This window comes from Ambystoma mexicanum, chromosome 5q (genome assembly GCF_040938575.1).
Source record: "Ambystoma mexicanum isolate Mex_15411 chromosome 5q, UKY_AmexF1_1, whole genome shotgun sequence".
Classification (NCBI taxonomy): Eukaryota; Metazoa; Chordata; class Amphibia; order Caudata; family Ambystomatidae; genus Ambystoma; species Ambystoma mexicanum.
In genome coordinates, this window is record NC_090933.1 from 925,456,698 (window position 1) to 925,476,744 (window position 20,047).

The 20,047-nt window shown below is 43.2% G+C and overlaps 1 protein-coding gene across 3 annotated transcripts in view; it reads right to left on the reverse strand.

Moving 5' to 3' along the window:
- RNF19A (ring finger protein 19A, RBR E3 ubiquitin protein ligase) overlaps positions 1–20,047 on the reverse strand; it is a 970,824-nt gene that overhangs the window by 672,267 nt on the left and 278,510 nt on the right. For all 3 annotated transcript variants that reach the window (XM_069621438.1, XM_069621436.1, XM_069621437.1), the window contains one exon: positions 1,761–1,969. In XM_069621438.1, the coding sequence (XP_069477539.1) occupies positions 1,761–1,969 (209 nt within the window). The remainder of the gene's footprint in view (positions 1–1,760; positions 1,970–20,047) is intronic.

A 20,047-nucleotide genomic window follows, 5' to 3' on the forward strand; every position in this document is an offset into this window, starting at 1 on the left:
AGACAACCATGGCTACAACATTTAGACACGAGTGCTTCCATCAGTCCCAAACATCACCTGGGTGCAGGGTGAGCCTGGGTAACTGCTTTTTAACATTGTACACTACTTTACCAGAATTTCTGGTAAACTACAATGTTAAAAGCAGTTAACACTCTTCCCCCCGCCACCCCCCCAAGTCTGAAACCACACTTGATTGCATTATACTTCAGCCAGGATTGCATTATACTTCAGCAGCACATCTGATGTGTCCACTGAAAGGTTTAAGATTAAGCTACATCCCTAACTCTATCTGGTTACCCAGAGGTAACATCTTAGCAAATGTCACTTGTGGCTGGCCAATCTACAGCAGCACTATTGTAATTTGAATTGTTGATGTTTTACTGAACTATGTCACCACACACGTCTTGCTTGGTACTTTTTAATCGGGAAACATCTTTACTTCTCGTTTGCCTTGAATTGGGAACTTTTGTTTTTGGTGGTGGTGGTACTCCACCTTGCAGCTGTACCTTCCGTTTAGCAAGCATTTCATTCTCCCATCCTAGTTGTGTTGCTGGACGATTATAGAGCGGTGGAGTAGGGGCAGTGATGTCTTACTGGAATGCAACCTGAAGGCTTAAATCTCCTTTCTTGACTTTAGTATATGCAGTGCATGCTAGCCAATGTTTCCACTGTCCTGCACTGCGCGCGCCAAAACCCGCCCCCCCCGCGCGCCGTTGCACCAAGTTGACGACTACATGCAAATTTGCGGTCATATAACTGCCAGTGATGTCACTCCCTGTATTTGGCCCTCTCCCTCCCCCCTGGGAAATTCATAAGTCTGCTCCCCTGGTTCTTGCAGTTACCTTGAGGCCAGTTCAAGAGAGAAGAGCCACTTCGCGCTTCAGAGTATTGTCTTTTCACTTTGTTTCTTAGATGTCAGAGTCTCTGGGAATACAGTGTTTCACAATATTGCCTGAGCAAGTCCCAATCTTCCAGTGTGGCCGCTGTCTGTAGGCAAGTATGGGTGAGCTGCGTTACCGACTCACCCGTGCTTGCTGTTCCTTAGGTGCTGTAAATCACCAATTCCTCCTGCCTTTTTAATTTACTTCTCGTCTGGGTGGAGTCAAGGGGGACCCAAACACAAACAAAACTTGCTCGCAGGGTTAGGGGAGCAGCTGATTTAAGATACTCTCAGTGTGCCGATGAGATTCATTACGGGACGACGTCCGCCTGCACACGTCTCTAGTGCACGGCGGCCATCTTGGAATCGGGTATGGGCTTTCTAACGCCTAATAACAAACTGTCTGCAAAGAGAATATAAATCTGCAGTAATCCATTTAGAACTCCAATGCAAGTGCAGCAATCTGGCTTTTAAAGACAAATCGTGCCCTAGAAGGACTGCAAAAGTGCCTGTGCTATACCAAAGCACAGTATAGTGCCTTCCAAAAGGAGAAACACCCTGCTCTCTTGAACTCCAGGGCAGATCACTAATGAATATACTGATTCACACCCCAACTATCCGCTTCACATTTCACCTATTAAGGAGATTCTCCATTCTAGAGCCAACACCGAGGGCATATTAAATTGGTGCTTGGGATTTAGTCAATAGAGCAGTCAATTGTCTTGATATTTCCTGCAACATCCAACATCAAAATACATGTGTGGGAGAAATCATTCCACATGCAACACGAGATTTTAGATGGACATAGCCTGTAAATCAAAATATCTATGGCTAATAGACTTATCAATCACAATTTGATAGGTAACCTTGTTATCAGTACCTGCCGCACCAGACTCCTGGCTGTAACTTATGGATGAAGAGCGGATTGTCCTCAGGCGCAGACTCTGTGCCCTCTCCTGCCGGGCTGCATCGCAGGTCTGGTTGGGATGCCAGATCTGTTTACAGTGGTAGCAGAACTCTGTTTCACAGCCATCACGTCCACAAGTAAGCTTTGGGCAGCTAGCACAGCCAAATGCAATCACAGCAAATCTAGATGGAATAAAGGAAATGCATGTTACAATAAATAAAAATATTTCAACATTCAATCTGGTTATCGATCAGGGGTATTCATGAAGGCAGGTATTGGAATTGCTGGGAGTATTTTAGCTTCTGCTGGTAGCAAAAAAGAACCATCTAAAAGACATTTAACAGCAACATGCATCATCTCAAGTTTATGTTAGATTTGCATAACCCCATATACTATATCCTTATCCCCCAGTGGTAGCTCCTGCTGCTGGGTAATCCCCGATACACAGGAGTTGCTTTTAGCCCTTTCCCATCTAATGTGCATTTTGATGCTTGTGAGGGACAATCCTATTCAGGATTTAAATGTTAATGTTAAAGGACATTTGTACCGCGCACTATCACCACTGGAGTGGTCCCCTGGCGGCTCTGAAAGAGGAGGGGAGGTTGAGTTAGTGGGAGGAAGCTGGAAAAGTGCAAGAGAGCAGTGATGTGCTGTTGGCGGCCTCAGCCCGGTGGGTCCGTTGGCTGAGCCTGGGGTGTTTGCGGCCGGTAGTCGTCGTGTACTGTTGTGCAAGACTGTGTTTTTGTTTTGTTGTTGCAATGTAGTGAAGTTTGTGCGGTTGTTGCGCTGTAGGTTTTGGTTGTGTTTGGTTTGGAGTTAGAGGTGTATGCAGAAAGGGAAATTGTTAGTAAGTTGGTTAGTTTGTGTCTCTATCCTGAATTGAGGTGCTCGGCTTGCGTAGTTTCCCCTGATGCGGCTCTGTCCTGACCTGGGTCCAACTGGCATATAAGGTTCCTTACTCCTCTGGCCCCCACCTCTAACATGCTCTCTCATAGCTCCCCTCATTCCCCCCTTCATACTCCTGTGGCCAGTGCACCTGCCAATGTCAACCTCTCAGGTAGTGTGGTGATTGCCAATATCTCGACAATTCCACACCACTGTGGTACCTGGTGGTAATTAAGGGGCGGGCAAAAGTGTTGGTGGGATTGTCTGAGGTAGTTGACTCAGTCTCCATGCGTGCCGCTTGTGTTCCAGTCTATCTGGTGTCACCCGTCCAAGTGCCGCGGGAGTTACCCTCTCGGGTCGGGGATGTCCGTGTCCTTTCCGGTTTAGTCATCCTTTTTCCGGTTTTGGTTTCCAGATTTAGTCTGTGGTGTTGAAGAGCCAGGTTTTTAGTGATTTCCTGAATTTTAGGTGATCTTCAGTGTTTTATTTCTTTTCCTCTTCTGTAGGAATTCTGCTCCTTGTCCGCTGATTGCCCTGTGCGTTATGCACATTGTTTTGAAGGTGATGCAATGTTTTATTGGGAGCCAGTGTAGTGTTTTTAGGGCTGGAGTGATGTGGTCTCTTCTGGATAGTTTGAGGAGTAGTCTTGCTGCTACATTTTGGATCCATTGCATTTTCTTCAGGAGGTATTCTGGTATCCTGAGGTAGGGGCTGTTTGCATAGTCCATTTTTGACATGATTAGGGCGACGATAGCGAGTGTTTTATGCGTGAAGGAGAGGAAAGGTAGAATTGTTGTTGCCATGTGGAGGAGGAAAAAGCATTTCTTCACTGTTGCATTTATTTGTGGTTCCAGGGTTAGGGTGTTGCCCATTAGGACTCCCAGATTATTTTACTACCTTCGATGGTGTTGGTGCGTTTCCCATTTCCGTAGGCAATGGGATGGTGGTTTAGTTCTCTTGGTCTTTGGATACGATCATGGTTTCTGTTTTTCCTGGGTTGATTTTCAAGTTGCTGGCATCCATCCAGTTGAAGACTTCTTTTAGACAGTTGGTTAGGGTTGAATGGTCTGCATCGGTGTCTTTGATTCAATAGATGATCTGAGCGTCATCTGCGTAGTTGTAACATGTAATGTATTTTTTGAAGATTCTGATGACCTGAGTCTGATAGATGTTGAAATACAGTGGAGATAGTGAGGATCCTTGTGGCACTCCACAGTCATTAACTCGTGGAGTGGATATGAAAGGTTTTATCCATACGGTTTCTGTCTGTCTGCTAGGAAGGATTTGGTCCAGCGTAGTGCTGGGTCTGTTATGCCTTCTAGTCTTTTGGTCAGGGTGTCGTGGCTAACTGTGTCAAAGGCTGCGGAGAGGTTGAGCAGAATAAGGGCTGAGGTAGTGTTTTGAGTCTGCGTTAGTTTTGAGGTCGTCCCAGATGGATAGTAGTGCTGTTTCCGTGGCTCTCGCTGGTCTGAAACCGATTTGAGCTTGGTCTAGCAGGTGGTGTTTTTCTACATGTTCTTGGGATAGTTTATATACGTAGGTTTCTAGAAGTTTTGCTGGGTAGGGGATGATAGAGATCGGCCTGTAGTTGGAAAGGTCTTCCACGTCACCACTTGTGTTTTTCAAGAGTGGCTTGATGTATGCCGATTTGAAGATCTTCGGTACAGTCCCTGTTGATAGTGTTAGATTTAGAAGGTTTCTGCAGTGTTTTGCTGGCGATCTTTGCACGAGCATTGATTTGTAGATGTCTGGGGCACAGGGGTCCATGGGTGATCCCGCTTTCTTGCTTCGTTTTACCAGCATTGCGAATGCCTCTGCTGATATTTCAGGAAAGCTTTGGAGTTTGTGCTGCGGTTTCGTGTTGGGTTTGTTGGGTTGTATGTTGTGGTTGGTTGGTCGCTTTTGTGTGGTCTGCCAGGTCGCTGCATAGTTTTTCTGAGGGGGTTGCGGTGTTATCACAGCCTGGTGGGTTTCTCATTTCTTCAATGATGCTAAACATTTCTTTTTGTGTGTGGGTGGCATTGTTGATTCTGTCATTGTAATGTCTTCTCTTTGCCTTTTGAATTTCCTTCTTGTATGCGCGTATTTGTTTCTGGTACAGCGTTTATTTCCCTGGGTTGTATTCTTTCCTCAATTCCAATTCCATCTTTTTGTTTTCCTTTTTCATGTCGTTCAATAGTGGGGTTAACCATTTTGTCATTGCTCTTTTTTTTGATGGGGTGAACTGTTTTTCTGGGGTGATCTGGTCTATTGTATCCGCGATCCATTTGTGCAGTAGCTCTGCTTTCCCGTCTAGGTCCGCTAGCTCCTGTTCTGTAGTTGAGGGTTTTGTTAATTCCAGTTGTTCAAATAGGTTGCTTTCTTTGACGTGTTTCCAGTTTCTTTTGGTGGTGGTTGTGAGTTTCTGATGTTGGATATAGGCTTGGGTAGGCAGAGTGATCACGAATGGGATGATGAGATGGTCGCTCCACAGTATTTGTATCGGAGGTGCCGTGGTGATGAGTTTTTCTTTGGCGAAAATTGCGTCTAGTGTGTGTCCTGCCGAGTGCGCTGCTCCTTTGACTAGTTGTAGTTTCATGGTGCTGAGTTGTTCAATTAGTGAGTTTTGGGAGTTGGCGTGGCTGTCTTCAAACCAGATTTTGAAGTCCGCCAGGATGATTAGGTGTTCGTGGTTGATGGCCAAATTGCTGATGGCTTCTATGAAGTTATCGACAAATGTTGCATCATATGTTGGCGGTCTGCATACCAGGATGAATGTGATGTTGGTTTTTGGGCTCGCTGTTAGGTGCATTACCATGGTTTCGCAGTTCAGGATGTTGAGTGGTTCGTCAGTTTAAATTTTCAGGTGTCTTTGAATGCTATAGAGATGCCTCCTCCTTTTTTGTTTTTTCTGTTTATTTGTAGGTATTTGAAGACTGTCGGAAGGCAGCTTTGGAGTGTGATTTTGTAGTTGTCGTCCAGCCATGTTTCTGTGATGAACAGGATGTCAATGCCGTTGTCATCGAGTAGGTCGAAGATCTCTGTTGAGTGTTTAGACATGGATCTTGCATTTATTAGATTGCAGTGAAGTTTGGAGGTGTTTGGTTTGGGCTTTGTCAAGGTTGTCTTCTGCTCAGTGTTGAGGTTTCCTTCCTGGTCGGTCACTTGTTAGGCTGTGGGATTTGTGGTGTCCGCGTCATTGAAGACTTCTTCTAGGTTTTGTCTTGGGTTTTTTGTGTTTTCATTGCTTTCGTCCAAAACTACGTACAAGTTTTCTTGTCCAAAATGGCCAATCATACAAAATATATACACAAGACAACAAACTAGTCTTTTACATTTGAACTATTAAACACAAACATTCCTCAATAGGAATAGAAGCCTAGATTAATCAGATAAAAATCAGTTAATCAGTAGTTACTCCTGTAATCCTTGCCCAGAGTCTCCTTCCTCTGTACTTGTGGGAGTGTTCCTGCTCACAGGGAAGGTGCCCTAACATTTTGGTGCCTAGCAAAATATGTCCTCAAATTTTAATGATCAGATATATGTGCATATGCGTTCACGTGGTGACGCCGTCGCAGGCACTGCTATGAGCCTCACACCGCCAGTTCTTTTCGGTCGTCTAGACCGTGCCCGACCGACAACAAATTTAGTGTAGAAGGTGGGAGGATGTATGGAGGAAAGCAGTTAAGTCATGACAAGTAACATTTCTTTATTCTTACATACTTACGGGAGACAAACCAGCGTTCACACAATGAAGGTTCAGTGGTCCTGAGAATACCTAACCAAGCAAGTTCTGCAGGACTGTCTGTCCAAGTTGAGCATCGGCTCAAGAACTGCAATCCAAACAGTGTCCACAGGATGCAGATGAGCCTAAAGTAGTAGCTCTGGCAATAATCTCCCAAGGAACTGGTCTCCAAAAAGCAACAGCGGCAGCCTTGACACAAAAACAGCACGGAAGTGAAGGCAATTGGGAAGCTGTGGACCCTTCAAGCCTAGATGATGCAGAAGCTATACAGGGGGCAAAGGATGAATGGATGCTGTGGAAGCAGTCAACCATGAGAATTGCCACCATGCAGAACAAAGTTGGTCTGAATATCTGGTCTTTGGTCCTGCCAAGATAGAATTTCAATGCTAGATATAAGTAGAGATTGGGGAGCACCCTTTTCTCCTTCGACGAAAAGTTTGGAAAGAACATTGGTGAAGCAATTTCTCGGTTCATATGAAAATCCAGTGAGACCATTGACACAAAAAGAAGGGTGCGTACAAGCCCCAACTTGTACTTGAGAAATGTAGAAAACTGTTCAACTGCAGACAGAGCCTACAGCTCTGCATCCAGGTGACCAAACATACAGCTATCAAGACGGCAGTCTTCCCCAACACGGTGACCAGACGTGACAACTCTTCCAGGCCACCAGTTTAAGGTCCACCATGGCAATTTGTTCAAAAGGCTTGTGAGCCAGTGGTATGAGAACATTGAGGTCCCAGAGAGGATGAAAACTTCGCACAGGTGGGAACAGTTGCCAGAGTCCCTCAAAGTGTTGCTTCTCTAATGGGTTAGAGAGGAGGAAGCTTCCACCTCCACATCTCTGAATGCCACTTTAGCTAAGAGGTGGATGCAGCACGACAACTGAAACTCAAACCCCGTCTCTGAGAAAGCCAACATCAGAAATAAGGAGAGAGAAAATATGGTCCATCCCACATCTTAACAGGTTCACCCGCTTCCCAAGGGACCAGTGAAAAAAATCTCATCCACTCACGCTTGCACTGAGCACTTGTGGATGTGAGCAGCCATGACGAATCATGTTCACTTTGAATAAGCCCAGAGTCAAATCAAAATCCAGGTTGATAACTGAAGAGATCGGAGGGAGGGATACCAAATCTCCACCCTCTCCAGGGACAGATGATCCAGTCTCTGGGGAAAATTAACTAGAGGCAGAAAAGCAAGGGCCTTCAGCTCAGAGAACCAGTACCTTCGACCTAGTGGATCACCATCTATTGCTCACCAGATTGAAGGAGGTAGCCAAGTTTTCAGATGCTGCCTCGGCATGGGTACAATCTTTTCTTAGTAATAGAACACAGTGTGTAGTGACATAGCGGAAGCTCTGCCCAGTACTTTGCATTGTGGAGTTCCTCAGGGTGCTTGTTTGTCACCCTCCTTTCACAATATTTTACCACCCCTCTCTTCCATCTGTTGGACAGGAATAATGTTGAATTTACTAAATATGCAGATAACGTGCAATGTTCCATCCCGCTATGAGGAAACTATGAGCAAGATACTGGCGGATTGAATGAGAATACACGGGGTTCAGCACACCTTTTTGGAAAAGAAAACTCAGACTTAGTGGAATATAAGATAATAGGTCTCCAAGAAACTTGGTTATATAACCAACCTGCATGTGAATGTTACACGACATGTATAAACCCGGCTGTATATCAGGAAAAAGGGCGACCTTCATCTGGGATGTTAACGTTGCTTAAAATAGATGGCAACCTAAAACTGATTGAAACAAACCTACTGGAAAGAAATCTTGGGCTCAAAGTCATAACAGGAAGGGAGCTGACAATGTCGCCAAAAATCATTTTACTGGGGAGCAGTGTCAGAGGGAAGCTATGCTGGAAACGAGGCAGCCTTAATAACACCTACTGACGGCAGCGAGAATGACATTGGCACAACGTTGGAAGACTAAATTCCTGTCTATTTGGGACCCCTTCCAGGACTATGTAGAGGACAGGGAAGCCCACTACTTTAAACCTCACATTCTCAGAAACATCCATATTCAATGAGACTGCGGGAGGACAACTCACACACTGGTCTTGGGAGAAGACAGAGAAACCAAGGACTTGTTGGCCAAAAGAGGGGGGGTATGGAAGGAAGGGGGGGGGGGGGGAAGGGGAGGAGGGATGAAGTGAAACATTTATGAAAATTAGAGACATTTCCTTCACAACGTTAAACTCTGAAAGTAGACCCTAGTAATGTATTAGTATAACAAAGCATAAACTGTTGTGTGATGTATGCCTTCTTTGAAAAATAAAACAGTTTTAAAAAGAAAACTGATTGAAACAAAGAATTTTTATCCGTGGGTACAATTGACTATTATCGAACATAAATTCAAAAAATCTGAAAGCAAAGGCAGTGATTCAGACAAGCGAAACAGAATGAAATTAGGAGTCCTAAACCCATACTGAAATTCAGTGGCGATTAACGACTGTTTCATAGACACCGTTTTAACAGCCATCGATACGGAGCGTCTAAAAAAAAATTATAGAAATGGAGTTTATCATAAGCGGAGATCTAAACATCCACCTCTTTGATCAAAATTGGACTGAGAACACCCTAGAAAAACTGCTGAAGAGAGGTCAAGTGTGGGTGAAAGAAATGGCCAAAAGAAACATCACTAACTAGAAACCAGGCCGAAAATCAGAGACTGAAACCAACTTGGATGAAGGGCACATCTAGTGCCTACTTGGATTATATTTATACATCTAATGGCATTACAGATATGGTGATGAAAACAACATTACTTCACAGAATAGCGACTACCACAACAATCACAATTGAATGTGCCTTTGAGTTAGACCATCCAATGAAGGCGCTGATTGCCAGGTTAGAACTTAACACGGGAATGAATAGACTGCGGATTCCTGATCATCTTAAAGACCTACCACAAAGATTCCACAACTACTCACAGTCTGAAATTGAAAAACTACAGTATGAATGGCTACTGATCCCATTTAAAACAAACAAATTCGAAGAAACGGTGGAAAAAACAAACTCATGTTTTTAATCATCAAATTCACACAAAAAAAGAAGTAAAGGCCAATATAAAAAGATTGAAATAAATAGAATCTGAAGCTAGTGATAAAGCCATCAAACTCTTGATCCACCAATATAAGAACTGGATCAAAATGACAAAGATGGACTTGATACAAAAATAGCAGTCACCTTTGGAAGCTACTGAATCAAAATCACTACCAATGAACACCTCATGACTGACATCACGGAGGCAGACTGGAGAACTTATTTTCCAACATTATATAAGGAAAAGGACTCGGACCAACTAAAAAAATAAATCATACATCAATCAGACCTGGAACGTTGATTGGGATCATCATGAAATCTTTATGCTCAAAAACAAATACTTCACGTGCCCCAGGCCCCGAGGGACTAAGCAACGCCACATTTGGCACAAAATCCAGAAATATAGGCCACTTTATGCATGCAATTATTTAGGATCATTGGGAAACAAAGCTATCCCTGCTACATGGAAAACTGCAATCTTAATGCCCATTTTCAAGCATGGTGATGGGAAACTCTCAAACAACTACCGCCTGATAGCGTTGCTGGACCCCTTGGGGAAAGTTTTTGCAGCATTACTTTTGAAAAGGCTTTCAACCTGTGTTAAAGACAACACCTTGAAATTTGAAGCGATAAAAAGAAATCCATCACACATGCAGCCTTTATTGATTTACAGTTGGCATTCGATGTCATAAACAGAACAAAATTATGGGCAAAATTAACATCATGGAAATGCCCGTCCGAAATATTAGAACCGATTAAGGCACTATATTCCAACACTTCGATAAAAATTAGACAAACCCAACAAGGAATCTTGTCAAAGGAAATCCAAGTTGGAATGGTTTAAAGCACGGATGTCCTTAGGCAGCTACACTTTAACTTCTATACATCTGATATTGCAGAAAATCAGCAAACTATTTTAGCAAATCTACCAAAAATAAATGGTGTACAGTTGCCTTACATGATGTAGGCAGATGACGTGGTCATTTTGGATAAAACTCAAGTTGGTCTCCAAAAAAGACTCCAAGCGTTGGAAACGTATGTAAAATCTAACAACTTAAAAATAAATATAAAGAAATTGAAAATGATGTCTCTAAACTACCCACGAAAGGGATGTGCAAAAACAAAACCCCGGACAATGTTCCTAGAAGGGAAAAAAATGTGAAACGGTTAATTAAATATTTGGGGATAAAAATAAATCAATTAGAAGCTGAAAAAGAATTCTATATGGTTTACAAAAAAAACCTGGAGTTCCAGGAGAGAAAAATACATTTATTCGGGGCCGAAGCATGACTGGATGTAGGAGGGCACTTAGCAGAGATCATTTCCACAGACCTGAGGTAACCTGGGCCCAGCTTTTTGCTTTTCCATTGAATCTGTGCGCAAATTGCCTCTGCTGGTACTGTGGAGCTCTTTCCGGATGGTAGACCATTGTAAGGTTTCCCCTATACTCTTCACACCCTCCATATTTACCAGGCAGATTATTAGTTTGTAGCAAATGTACTTCAAAACCAAGCTGCATTAGACCATCCCGTTGGGCCATTATTACTTCTAAAACCACTCTTGATTTCAGAACAATGTTACTCATATCTACGCTTCCTTTAATAAGAAAGAAAATCCTTTCCATATCATAGCAGGAAATGAGTGAAAGAGAGGGAAGTTGATGGAAGATTAATATATTTCCAAGATTAAGACAAATAGGCATATCCCGGGCCCAAAGGCTAGTAAGCTGCAAGATATCCAAGGAGTGTTAAGCCTCCGCTGAGTGAGGTAGAGAGTCAGTTATATTTTTAGTAAACTGACTTAAAGCGTCAGCTTCCAGATCAGTGCCCCTAGCACCCCTTAATATAGTCCTATTTTGGGATACACATGGTCCTAAAGGAAATCTTTCAAATGAATGAGAAGAGTTCTTATTTTGAAAGAATTCGGGGCCTGTGGAAGAGCTTAGATGACCATTGAGTAATCCTCCATTTGGGGGCTTAGAATTAGTTGAGTTAAGAGAGTTAGGAACATAGAGGCCCTCCACTGGTCTAAATCCCATAACACGCACCCCCATTATAGACTCTGTATTGGTCAAATGACCATCAGATTGACAGGATGGAAGGCTATCTATAGGAGGAGAAGAGGTATTAGGGGCCCCATCCTGAGCCAAGCCTGTAATTGGGATAAGAACCCCCCCCGCCAGTAGATGGATTTGTACTAAGAAGCTCCTGAAATAATAGTTTTACCATGTTGAGGTTGACCAAATTTGCCAACATCGGAGTGATAGGCTCGGGGTAACTAGGAACTAATGTGGATGAAGGATTGCACACAGTAGTTAGGGGAGCTATGTCCGAGACGGGTGCCATCGGCTTACATACAATTAGGGCATCCAATATAACTGGAGCAATACTGTTTATGGGGTCCAGTTGAGTAGGAGGTGATTTTGGAAGGTAGGTAGCAGGAATTTCCTCAGCCCGCCCACTATTGCCCACCTCCACCACAGGAATATTATCCTTTGGCACAGGACTAACTACCAAGGGATCAGGCTGACTGGGTGTAACTAGAATGGAAGGTAATGAAGTTGATCCAGCAGAAGCAGTGGTCACAGTTCCTGCTAATTCCACCGGATTCTTAATTCCCTCAGAAGGGATAAGAGTTGTTGCGCACACACAGGGACACTTACCAGAAAAAGATTTTTTTAAAATTGATTAGTATAAGAATTTCTTTTTTTCATATTCTTCTGATTTTTTGTTTTCTTTATTTGTTGGTTATGATTTTATATATATGAGCAAAGCCCTTACACTATACCGAAACCTTAGTAATGTCAATAGTGTCAAGCGGCTTTTCCAAAATAGGATCAAGTTTAAAATCAGAAGACGGGGCAATATTGTTTCCCTTAAGTGATTGTCATTTCTGGTGTAGTAGGTCCTGAAGATAAACCCTTGGAAATTGTGCTTACAGAGTTGAGAATCAGCCCCTCTAGGGCTTTCTCCAGTAGGGGTTTGGTAGATGCTTTTGTGGGGGTAGTAGCAAAATCTACATCAAGGATATGGCCCACTTGTAAGGCCTCAACCTTCATAGGGGAAATCAAAGAAAGTTGATTAGAAATTCCCCTATCTGCACAATAAGGGTCAGTAATCCCTGAGGCCATGTTAATAGGGTCCCCCGGGAAGCTAGCCGTTTGGACGCTTAGGGCTTTCTTGGCCGAAGGGACTTCCATAGTAGGTTGGGTTGGGAAAACAGAGTCTGAAGACGGTTTTATTATTGAGGGATGATCTTCCTTGATAATTTTAACCAATTCTTCAAATCTATCCAGACCTTCCAGCCTATTATAGATTTCAGAGAGTAAAAGAATTTGATCTAACCTCTGACCATATATTGTCATAGAGACTCACAAAAGAACTGAACCATATTCAGTGCAGATAGAGTAGGTTGAGTTAATTTGATTCTGTCATCTGCCTCTTTAAGGGTATGATGCATAATAGACTGGCTAGCATGGTCCCTTTGTGGATCGGGGAGTAAACCCCTTTCTCCGAGCCAATTTTGCTTCTCTGTATACTCATCAATAAAATTGGTGAGTTCAGAAGGAAAACCACATAAGAGGCATCACAGGTTTGCTGAGTTACATTGTTTATATTAATGGAATTAGGATCCAAATGACTCAGCTATTGCCTTATCTGCACATTCTATAATACTAATATCAATATCATCATCTCCAGGGTCTTCAGTCCCCAACTTCTTTGCTACATTCGCCAAATGCGTATGGTCCAAGGTAGCCACTGTTAAGACTGAATGTGGAGGTTTGATAAGGGTACTAGTAGCTGTCCTTTTTACAAAGAAATTAGAATTTTTCTTCCCTTGGATAGGTTTACCTTGGGAACGCGTGTAAGATTTTATTTTAGGGGTATATACCGAAGATTTTGAGAGTGGAGTTTTAAACAGTATGGGTTTCACTGTGGGAGTATTGATAGTAGCAACAGAGGTAGCAGAGAGAGTGACTTGAATAGAGGAAGTATGGTTAACCCCCTTAGCAGAGGAGAATACCTCCATTGATAGATTAATAGCGGAGGTACCACAGTTCCTATTAACCTCTGGAGAAGGCAATTGATGCACAATAGACTCTTTAGATAGAACAGAGGAATCAATAACATTCACAGCAGAGTCATCCAGCAATGAGGCAGATAAAGGCAGCCTAGGTTGGAGTGGGACGGGGGTTGGGTGCACATAGTTCACCGTACTAGTATTCAGGTGTTCAGTTTGTACCCTTGCCCTAAGTAAACTGCCCCCTTCCTCCAAGTTTGAGGCTATAGTGGCTGCTAAACGTTCTTCCTGTGCATCTATGGAAATATCTTGTTTTCCAGTAAAGATGCAACTGTTATTGGCTGGGGTATGTGGGATAATACCCATCATAGTAAGTAAGTCAGTCCTATCTTGCGAATTAATTTGGGCGAGAGCCATACATGATTTTGGACTGCGATAATGGACAAAAGCAAAGAAGTTAATAATGTCTGATTGACTAATTCTTTTGCATTCGAAAATTAAAAGGCACAAGTTAAATTGATGAATGATACAGGAGTGATGCAAAAGATGATTTTAAATAATGAAAGTCTGTGAAATCAAACTATACCATTATAAAAAATAGAAAATTAGGTCTATGATATTATTCAAGCATGGATGGCAGAAAATGTGCTTGCCCTAAAAAAGGAAAAGATGGAACTCATGGTTGTTGGTACACCAAATAGAATAGAAATGTTAGGGGAGAATTATAGAAATTTCACTCTTGCTGGGTACCTTCTGGAGACCAAATCAAAGCTCCTGTATCAACATCACAACATGAAAGTACAAGTGAGCCATTTGGTGTTCTCTTCAGCATACCATATAACACTGCTCACTCAAATACACCTGTTTATCTCACAAGCCAACTGCCAACTGTGAAATTATAGCAAGAGCAATCATTGGGTCTAAGATAGACTATCAGAGTTTGGAAGACTTCAGGCCATACTAAACAGCGCAGTTAGAGCTATTTCTGGCCTGAGGAAGTATGACCACGTCACCAAAGCAAGAAAGGCTTTGCACTGCTTGCCGACAGAAGAGAGGATCAAATTGTACGTCCTGGTCATGGGTACACAAGGGCATCATGCGTACGAGTCTCTTCTATTTGTCCAAGGCTGTACAGGTGAATTCGAACATAAGAACGCTCGGATCAAATGACACTACAGCTAAGAGAGCCTAGATGTTCTCTTACACAAGTTAAATAAGATGCCTTCTCTGTAGCGGCCCCAAAGATTTGGAACTCGCTTCCACAAGATATGAGAAAGAATAACCTGTTGGAACATTTTAAAAAACTAAAATTGAAACCATGTCTATTCAAATAAATTGGATAGCCGTCTTCCCCCAGGAACTTGGTATCCCCCGCTCCCTTCCACTGAGGTGATCTCTGTTATTTTGTTTTGTTTGTAATTGCGCCCATAAGCCTCCAGAATGATGGCGCAGTTTCTGGCAACTACTTCAGCACCCTGTGAATGATGGAAGGGAGGGACATTCCCTCGCCGCAAATTGGCAGACAATCCCCAGGGGGTTCTAATGCCTGCCCAGCCAAGAAGTGAAAAATTGGCACTGGAATTCCAGTGGCTCAAGAAGGAATGTGATTAAGGAGTACAGTCTCAACTGGTTGAAGGTGGTTCTTTCCACAGTTCCAACAAAAAGTTCCATAAGGGTGTAAAAAGAAACAAAAATAATCAAGGTGTGACATGTCTCAAGAGGGGGGGGCTCCCTTCTCCCGAGGTTTCTCAGGATTATTTACTACTCATCATACTCAGGAGGTGTTCCCATTTTTGCTGAGGTTCCTTGGCATTTTACACGTTTAAAATAATAAAGGGAGGAGCTACCCTTCCGCTTAGTTTCTTTTTCCAAGGTCAACAACTTTCCAATCCAGGGATTTCCTTTCTTTCCCATGGGGCTTCCTCAGTTTATTGGAATTTACAAACACAATGTCTTTCCTTAGTATTCGATAGCTCTTTAATCACAGGAGTAGGTTTCCCTTCCCCTGGGATTTCCCAGCCTCAAGGGATTTTCTGTTTCTGAGATTGTCCAACAGGGGTATGGCTACCTTCCTTTTGAGCAGCCCTGAACGTTTTTAAAAATTACACTAGATCTGCAGGGTGAGTTACTTAATTTACATACTTGACCTAAGAGAAATACATTTACCCCAAGGTGACTGGTGACAAAATATTTACCAGTGCCCCTCACCATAAGCACACTTCATATTTTCTGCAATGCTGTTAAGCATGCACAGTGAAAACTGTATTTGTCATTTACTGCAAACAAAGTGTGTTAGCAGTAATTGAAAAATAAAGTTTTACCATCCTCATACTCGCCAGCAAGGTCGAGTAGAATGCAAATGGTACTTGCCCTAATAAAAACTACTCGGCAATGCTAGTGGGTTAGTAGATTTTGCGAGCCCTGCCTTAGAGTATGTACAATCTTAAGAGGTGACCCTTTTCCCAATTCCCACAGTAATTTCACATTGCCTGGTGTACTACCAAGATTTCTTTGTATAGCTGCACCAAAGGGTCACAAGTCTTCCCTTGTACTTTCACACTTCTACCATGCCTTAAGTTTCCACAATTTTAAGAGGTCATTCTCCCTCTTCCCAACTCTGACATTACATTCACATTGCCTTATGTAGTCACCTACCAGGCTATCACAACGTTCCCTTTGTACTTTTCACCTTTCTCCCATGCCTGGTATACTCTTGCCTGGGCTTTCACAGCAGGTTGCACCAAAGGGGTACGAGTCTTCCCTTGTGCCTTTACAATGTTCTTTGCATTTGGGTGCAGGTCCCAGAATCACAATATTGTTGCCTGCTGCACTTTCCTGCCAGGGCTTTTACAACATACACTTTTGGGTGCAGGTCTCAGACTCGCCACACTTTGCCTCGTATACTCGCCTGCCAGGTCTTCAACGAATGTCAGTTTTGCTCAATTATCCTTGGGGTCCTCAACCCCTTTTCATTGGTTTTCCTTCTTAATATTTTCAGCAGTCCTGTTCCCTTGCTTGGGTTTGCTTTCACACAGCTTCTGTGTGGTGTGCAGTCTACGCTACAGAGCGCCCCAGTGTCCCACTTCCCTTGCTTGGGGTTCACCGGTCTCTTGAGGCGGCTTCAGTGTTCTCTGTGGTCATCAATTTCTTTGCCGGGGAGCCTAGTCTTGCTGACGGTGTATTGTCACTGCTTGTCACGTCTTCACCTGCTTCACTGTGGCCTTCTCGCAGCCTCTCGGACAGCGTACTTTCCTTCCAGCCTCTTGGGACAGCACTGACATCCTCTGGCCTGCTCCTCTCTCCGGCTATCATCTGCTTCGGTCCTCGACCCGCATCGGATAAAGTGAAGCTGCTTCACTTCAATCTCCATCTTCTTTGCAGGCTTTTGAATGTGCCAGCACCTGTCGGACACTTCCAACGACTAGAGCGCAGCTCTAATTCAGTGCTCTGCATTACTCCCGCAATCTTTCTTGGCATAGTCTTTCCATAAAGAGAATGGAAAAAAGCCTCAGTCAGTACCGAGTGGGGAAGGGGTTCTAAGTCGCAATATGCAATACAGGTTTTAAAGAGTGAGTGTCAATAGTTTGAGTGGCAGCGGGATACCAGGTTCCTGCCAGTGAGTCTCCTTCCCTCCCATGAAGGTAATCTCCCCCTCATATGGACCTCCCTCAGACAACCACGCCCAGGCTCTAGGTAGCAGCTGTCTCCCTTGCCATATGGGAAGAGTTTCCCCAGAGACATTACTAGATTAACCACAAACCAGACAAAGGCTCACAGGCTCACCCCAAAAACTGGATTCACGTTAAGAGCGCACAGCCCAAGGCACACCAACAAGAACTTGGACACAAAACACTCTAGGTGTCATCACTATCTTTGTTTACAATTATTGTGTTGTAGGCAACAGTGTGACTTTTCACAAAAAACGTTTTGTCGCATTTTTTACAAAAAACAATAATTGCTGCATTTTACAATAAAAGAAAAATTTAAAAGAAAAGATCATCAATAACCAAAAGTAACATGAACTCAACCAAGCCTCGGGTCGTTATTCAAATTTTGGGATTATGTAGTGTAATGAAGCCAAAGGCGCACAACATCTTCAGTACTTCAATTGATAAAAAGGTTTTGTGACCCAAAAATCAACAGTATTCAGCCACAAAGCATTCTAGGTGGAGTAGTCTCAACTCCTGAACAACCGGCATAAGATCCAAATATGTTTTAAGTTCCGACTTGCACTTTCACCACATAGACAGCAATCAATACCCACATTAGAGCACCTGAGACTCACTCCCATGATTTCCCCCTGGGTATAAGTTTCAGGAGGAAATGTAGGAATTCTGCTCTCCATTTTGAATTGGAAAACTGCTTTAGATAGGTTGGCAATGTCCCTCTGGGTTTATCCAGTTTTGAAAAACAATTGTGTACTTTGTAATTGTTTTGTTATCTAGTTCCTTCGGATTAAGGCCATCTTAACACAGGGTTGACCATCAGATCAAATGATGTTCTTGAGCAGTTACCTAGGATGTCCAAAACAAAGCCTTTTAAAATGTTCAGAAATTGGCTATTCCATTCCAGTAGCTTTGATTTGACTGCATACATCGAGCACTTCTGGGGCGTCCCTATTGTCCTATATAGGGACACCAACTTCCAGTGCAAGCTAGATTTGAGGGAGCTTAGCCCAAGTTCGTAATGAGGGTCGCGACTGGGAGAGAGTTCAAGTACTTTCTTCCACATTCTACCCTCAAGCCCATCCCAATTAAGCTTCCAGGATTCTACATCCATACCATATAACAGGGTCGGTATTACTTTGCCTTTATAAAAATTGATTAAGGGAAGCATGGAGAATCTACAATAGTTGGTCATCAGTTTCCTCATCTGGCAATTCAGTTGGTCTACCTTTCCTTCAAGACCCCTCTCCACAAATAAAACACTAGGACGAGGCAATCTTAAACCCTAGGCACCTTTCCTCTATGCAACAAGCCACATCCTGTCCGAGAAGCGACCATTTGTAACAGCTGAATCGGATAAGGTTTGATTTAGCCGGATTGATGGTTTCCGCATAGATCCCCAAGGCGGTGTGCAAGCGTTGGATGCCCCTTGGAGTATGATCCAAGAGTAAAATATCTGCGTAGGCAATCCAACACGCTTTTAACCGCCTCACATTGGGACGAGCAAGAGGATTTGTCTTTCAGTGCCTCATTCAAATCTGCCAAATAAAGGTTGAAGAGGCAGGGTCAAGAATGCACTCTTACCCCACACCTCTCTGTGGTTATTGGAGTAAAGTGTCCGACCATCGAGCCCGATTTGGATTTCCAAATTAGCATGTAGATGGACTATTATGGATAACAAGTGCAGGAGCAACCCCCACGGTCTTAAATTGTTCCATAATCACCCTCTGATTATAGTATTGAAGGCTTTCGATAGGTCTACAAAAGCCCTATACAGTTGTAAACTGTCCCTAGGCTAAGCCTTTTCTTGAAAGATATTAACAATCAGGCCATTCAAGGAGATCGACATCCCCTTTTGAAAGCAGATTTGTGCTTCATCTAGAATGCCATTTTCCGGAGTCCAATTTTCCACTTCTTTCAAGGTAGCCCCTGCAAATAGTTTGCTGTCCTCATTGAGGAGGGCGATGGGATGGTAACTTGCAGGATCCGCCCGATCGCACCTCTTTTGAAAACAAATTATTATTGCGGTCCTCCAAATAGGGGGACATCTTTGTGAACATCCCACGGCCTTAAATAGGGCAAGGCGCACAGTAGCCCAAAAATCTATACTCAATATGAAATTTCAATTCATCAACTTGTTGGGCCCTGCTGCCCTTGATGTAGAAACCTTTATCAGCAGGATTAGATCTTCCCTTAACTCTAGCTTCCAGGGAGCTTGATTGTTCCTTGGCCTTGCCTCTCTGACTGGCTTCCAATAAAGATCTTTAAAATGTAGAAGCCAGGTGGTCTGAGACCAAGCTACTTGGGAAACAAACTTGCCAGGCTTCATCCTCATTTCACTAAAGCCCAGACAATGCAAGGGTTTTTGGTCACTAACATCTTCAACATGAGTTCTCCACTTCTTTGGGCTTTCAACAGGTGGCCCGATGTTGCCCAGTTGTTAAAAGGTTGAGGTAAGCCTCTTTTTTCTGCTGCAATTCAGTTATAGAAGAGCAGCTGAATTTCAGGGCGTGGATATTTTTAATTGGGTCTTGTTTATACTGCCAGGTTTCCAAACCAAAACCATACTTATGAGCCTCATTGGATTTACTCCATGTGTATTGGTCTGTCCAAATTTCATAATATTTTGGAAATGTGCCGGTACACACCCCCGTTCTAGACCTACACCTGTGAGAGTTAACCAAATCACTCAGTTTTCTATTAGGGGCTTGACCACCAGCTCTAAACCTAGACAGTCTATTACCCCACAGTTCACTAACAGTATTTTGCGTGCCAGCCCTAGCTCTTGAAACAATCAGATAACTTTGCAGTTACCATACACCAATCACCGTTATTGTTCCTTATTACCATGGACAACAAGCGAACAAGTCCAGTGAGAAGAACGGGCATTCTATGATTGAGCTAGACCTGCC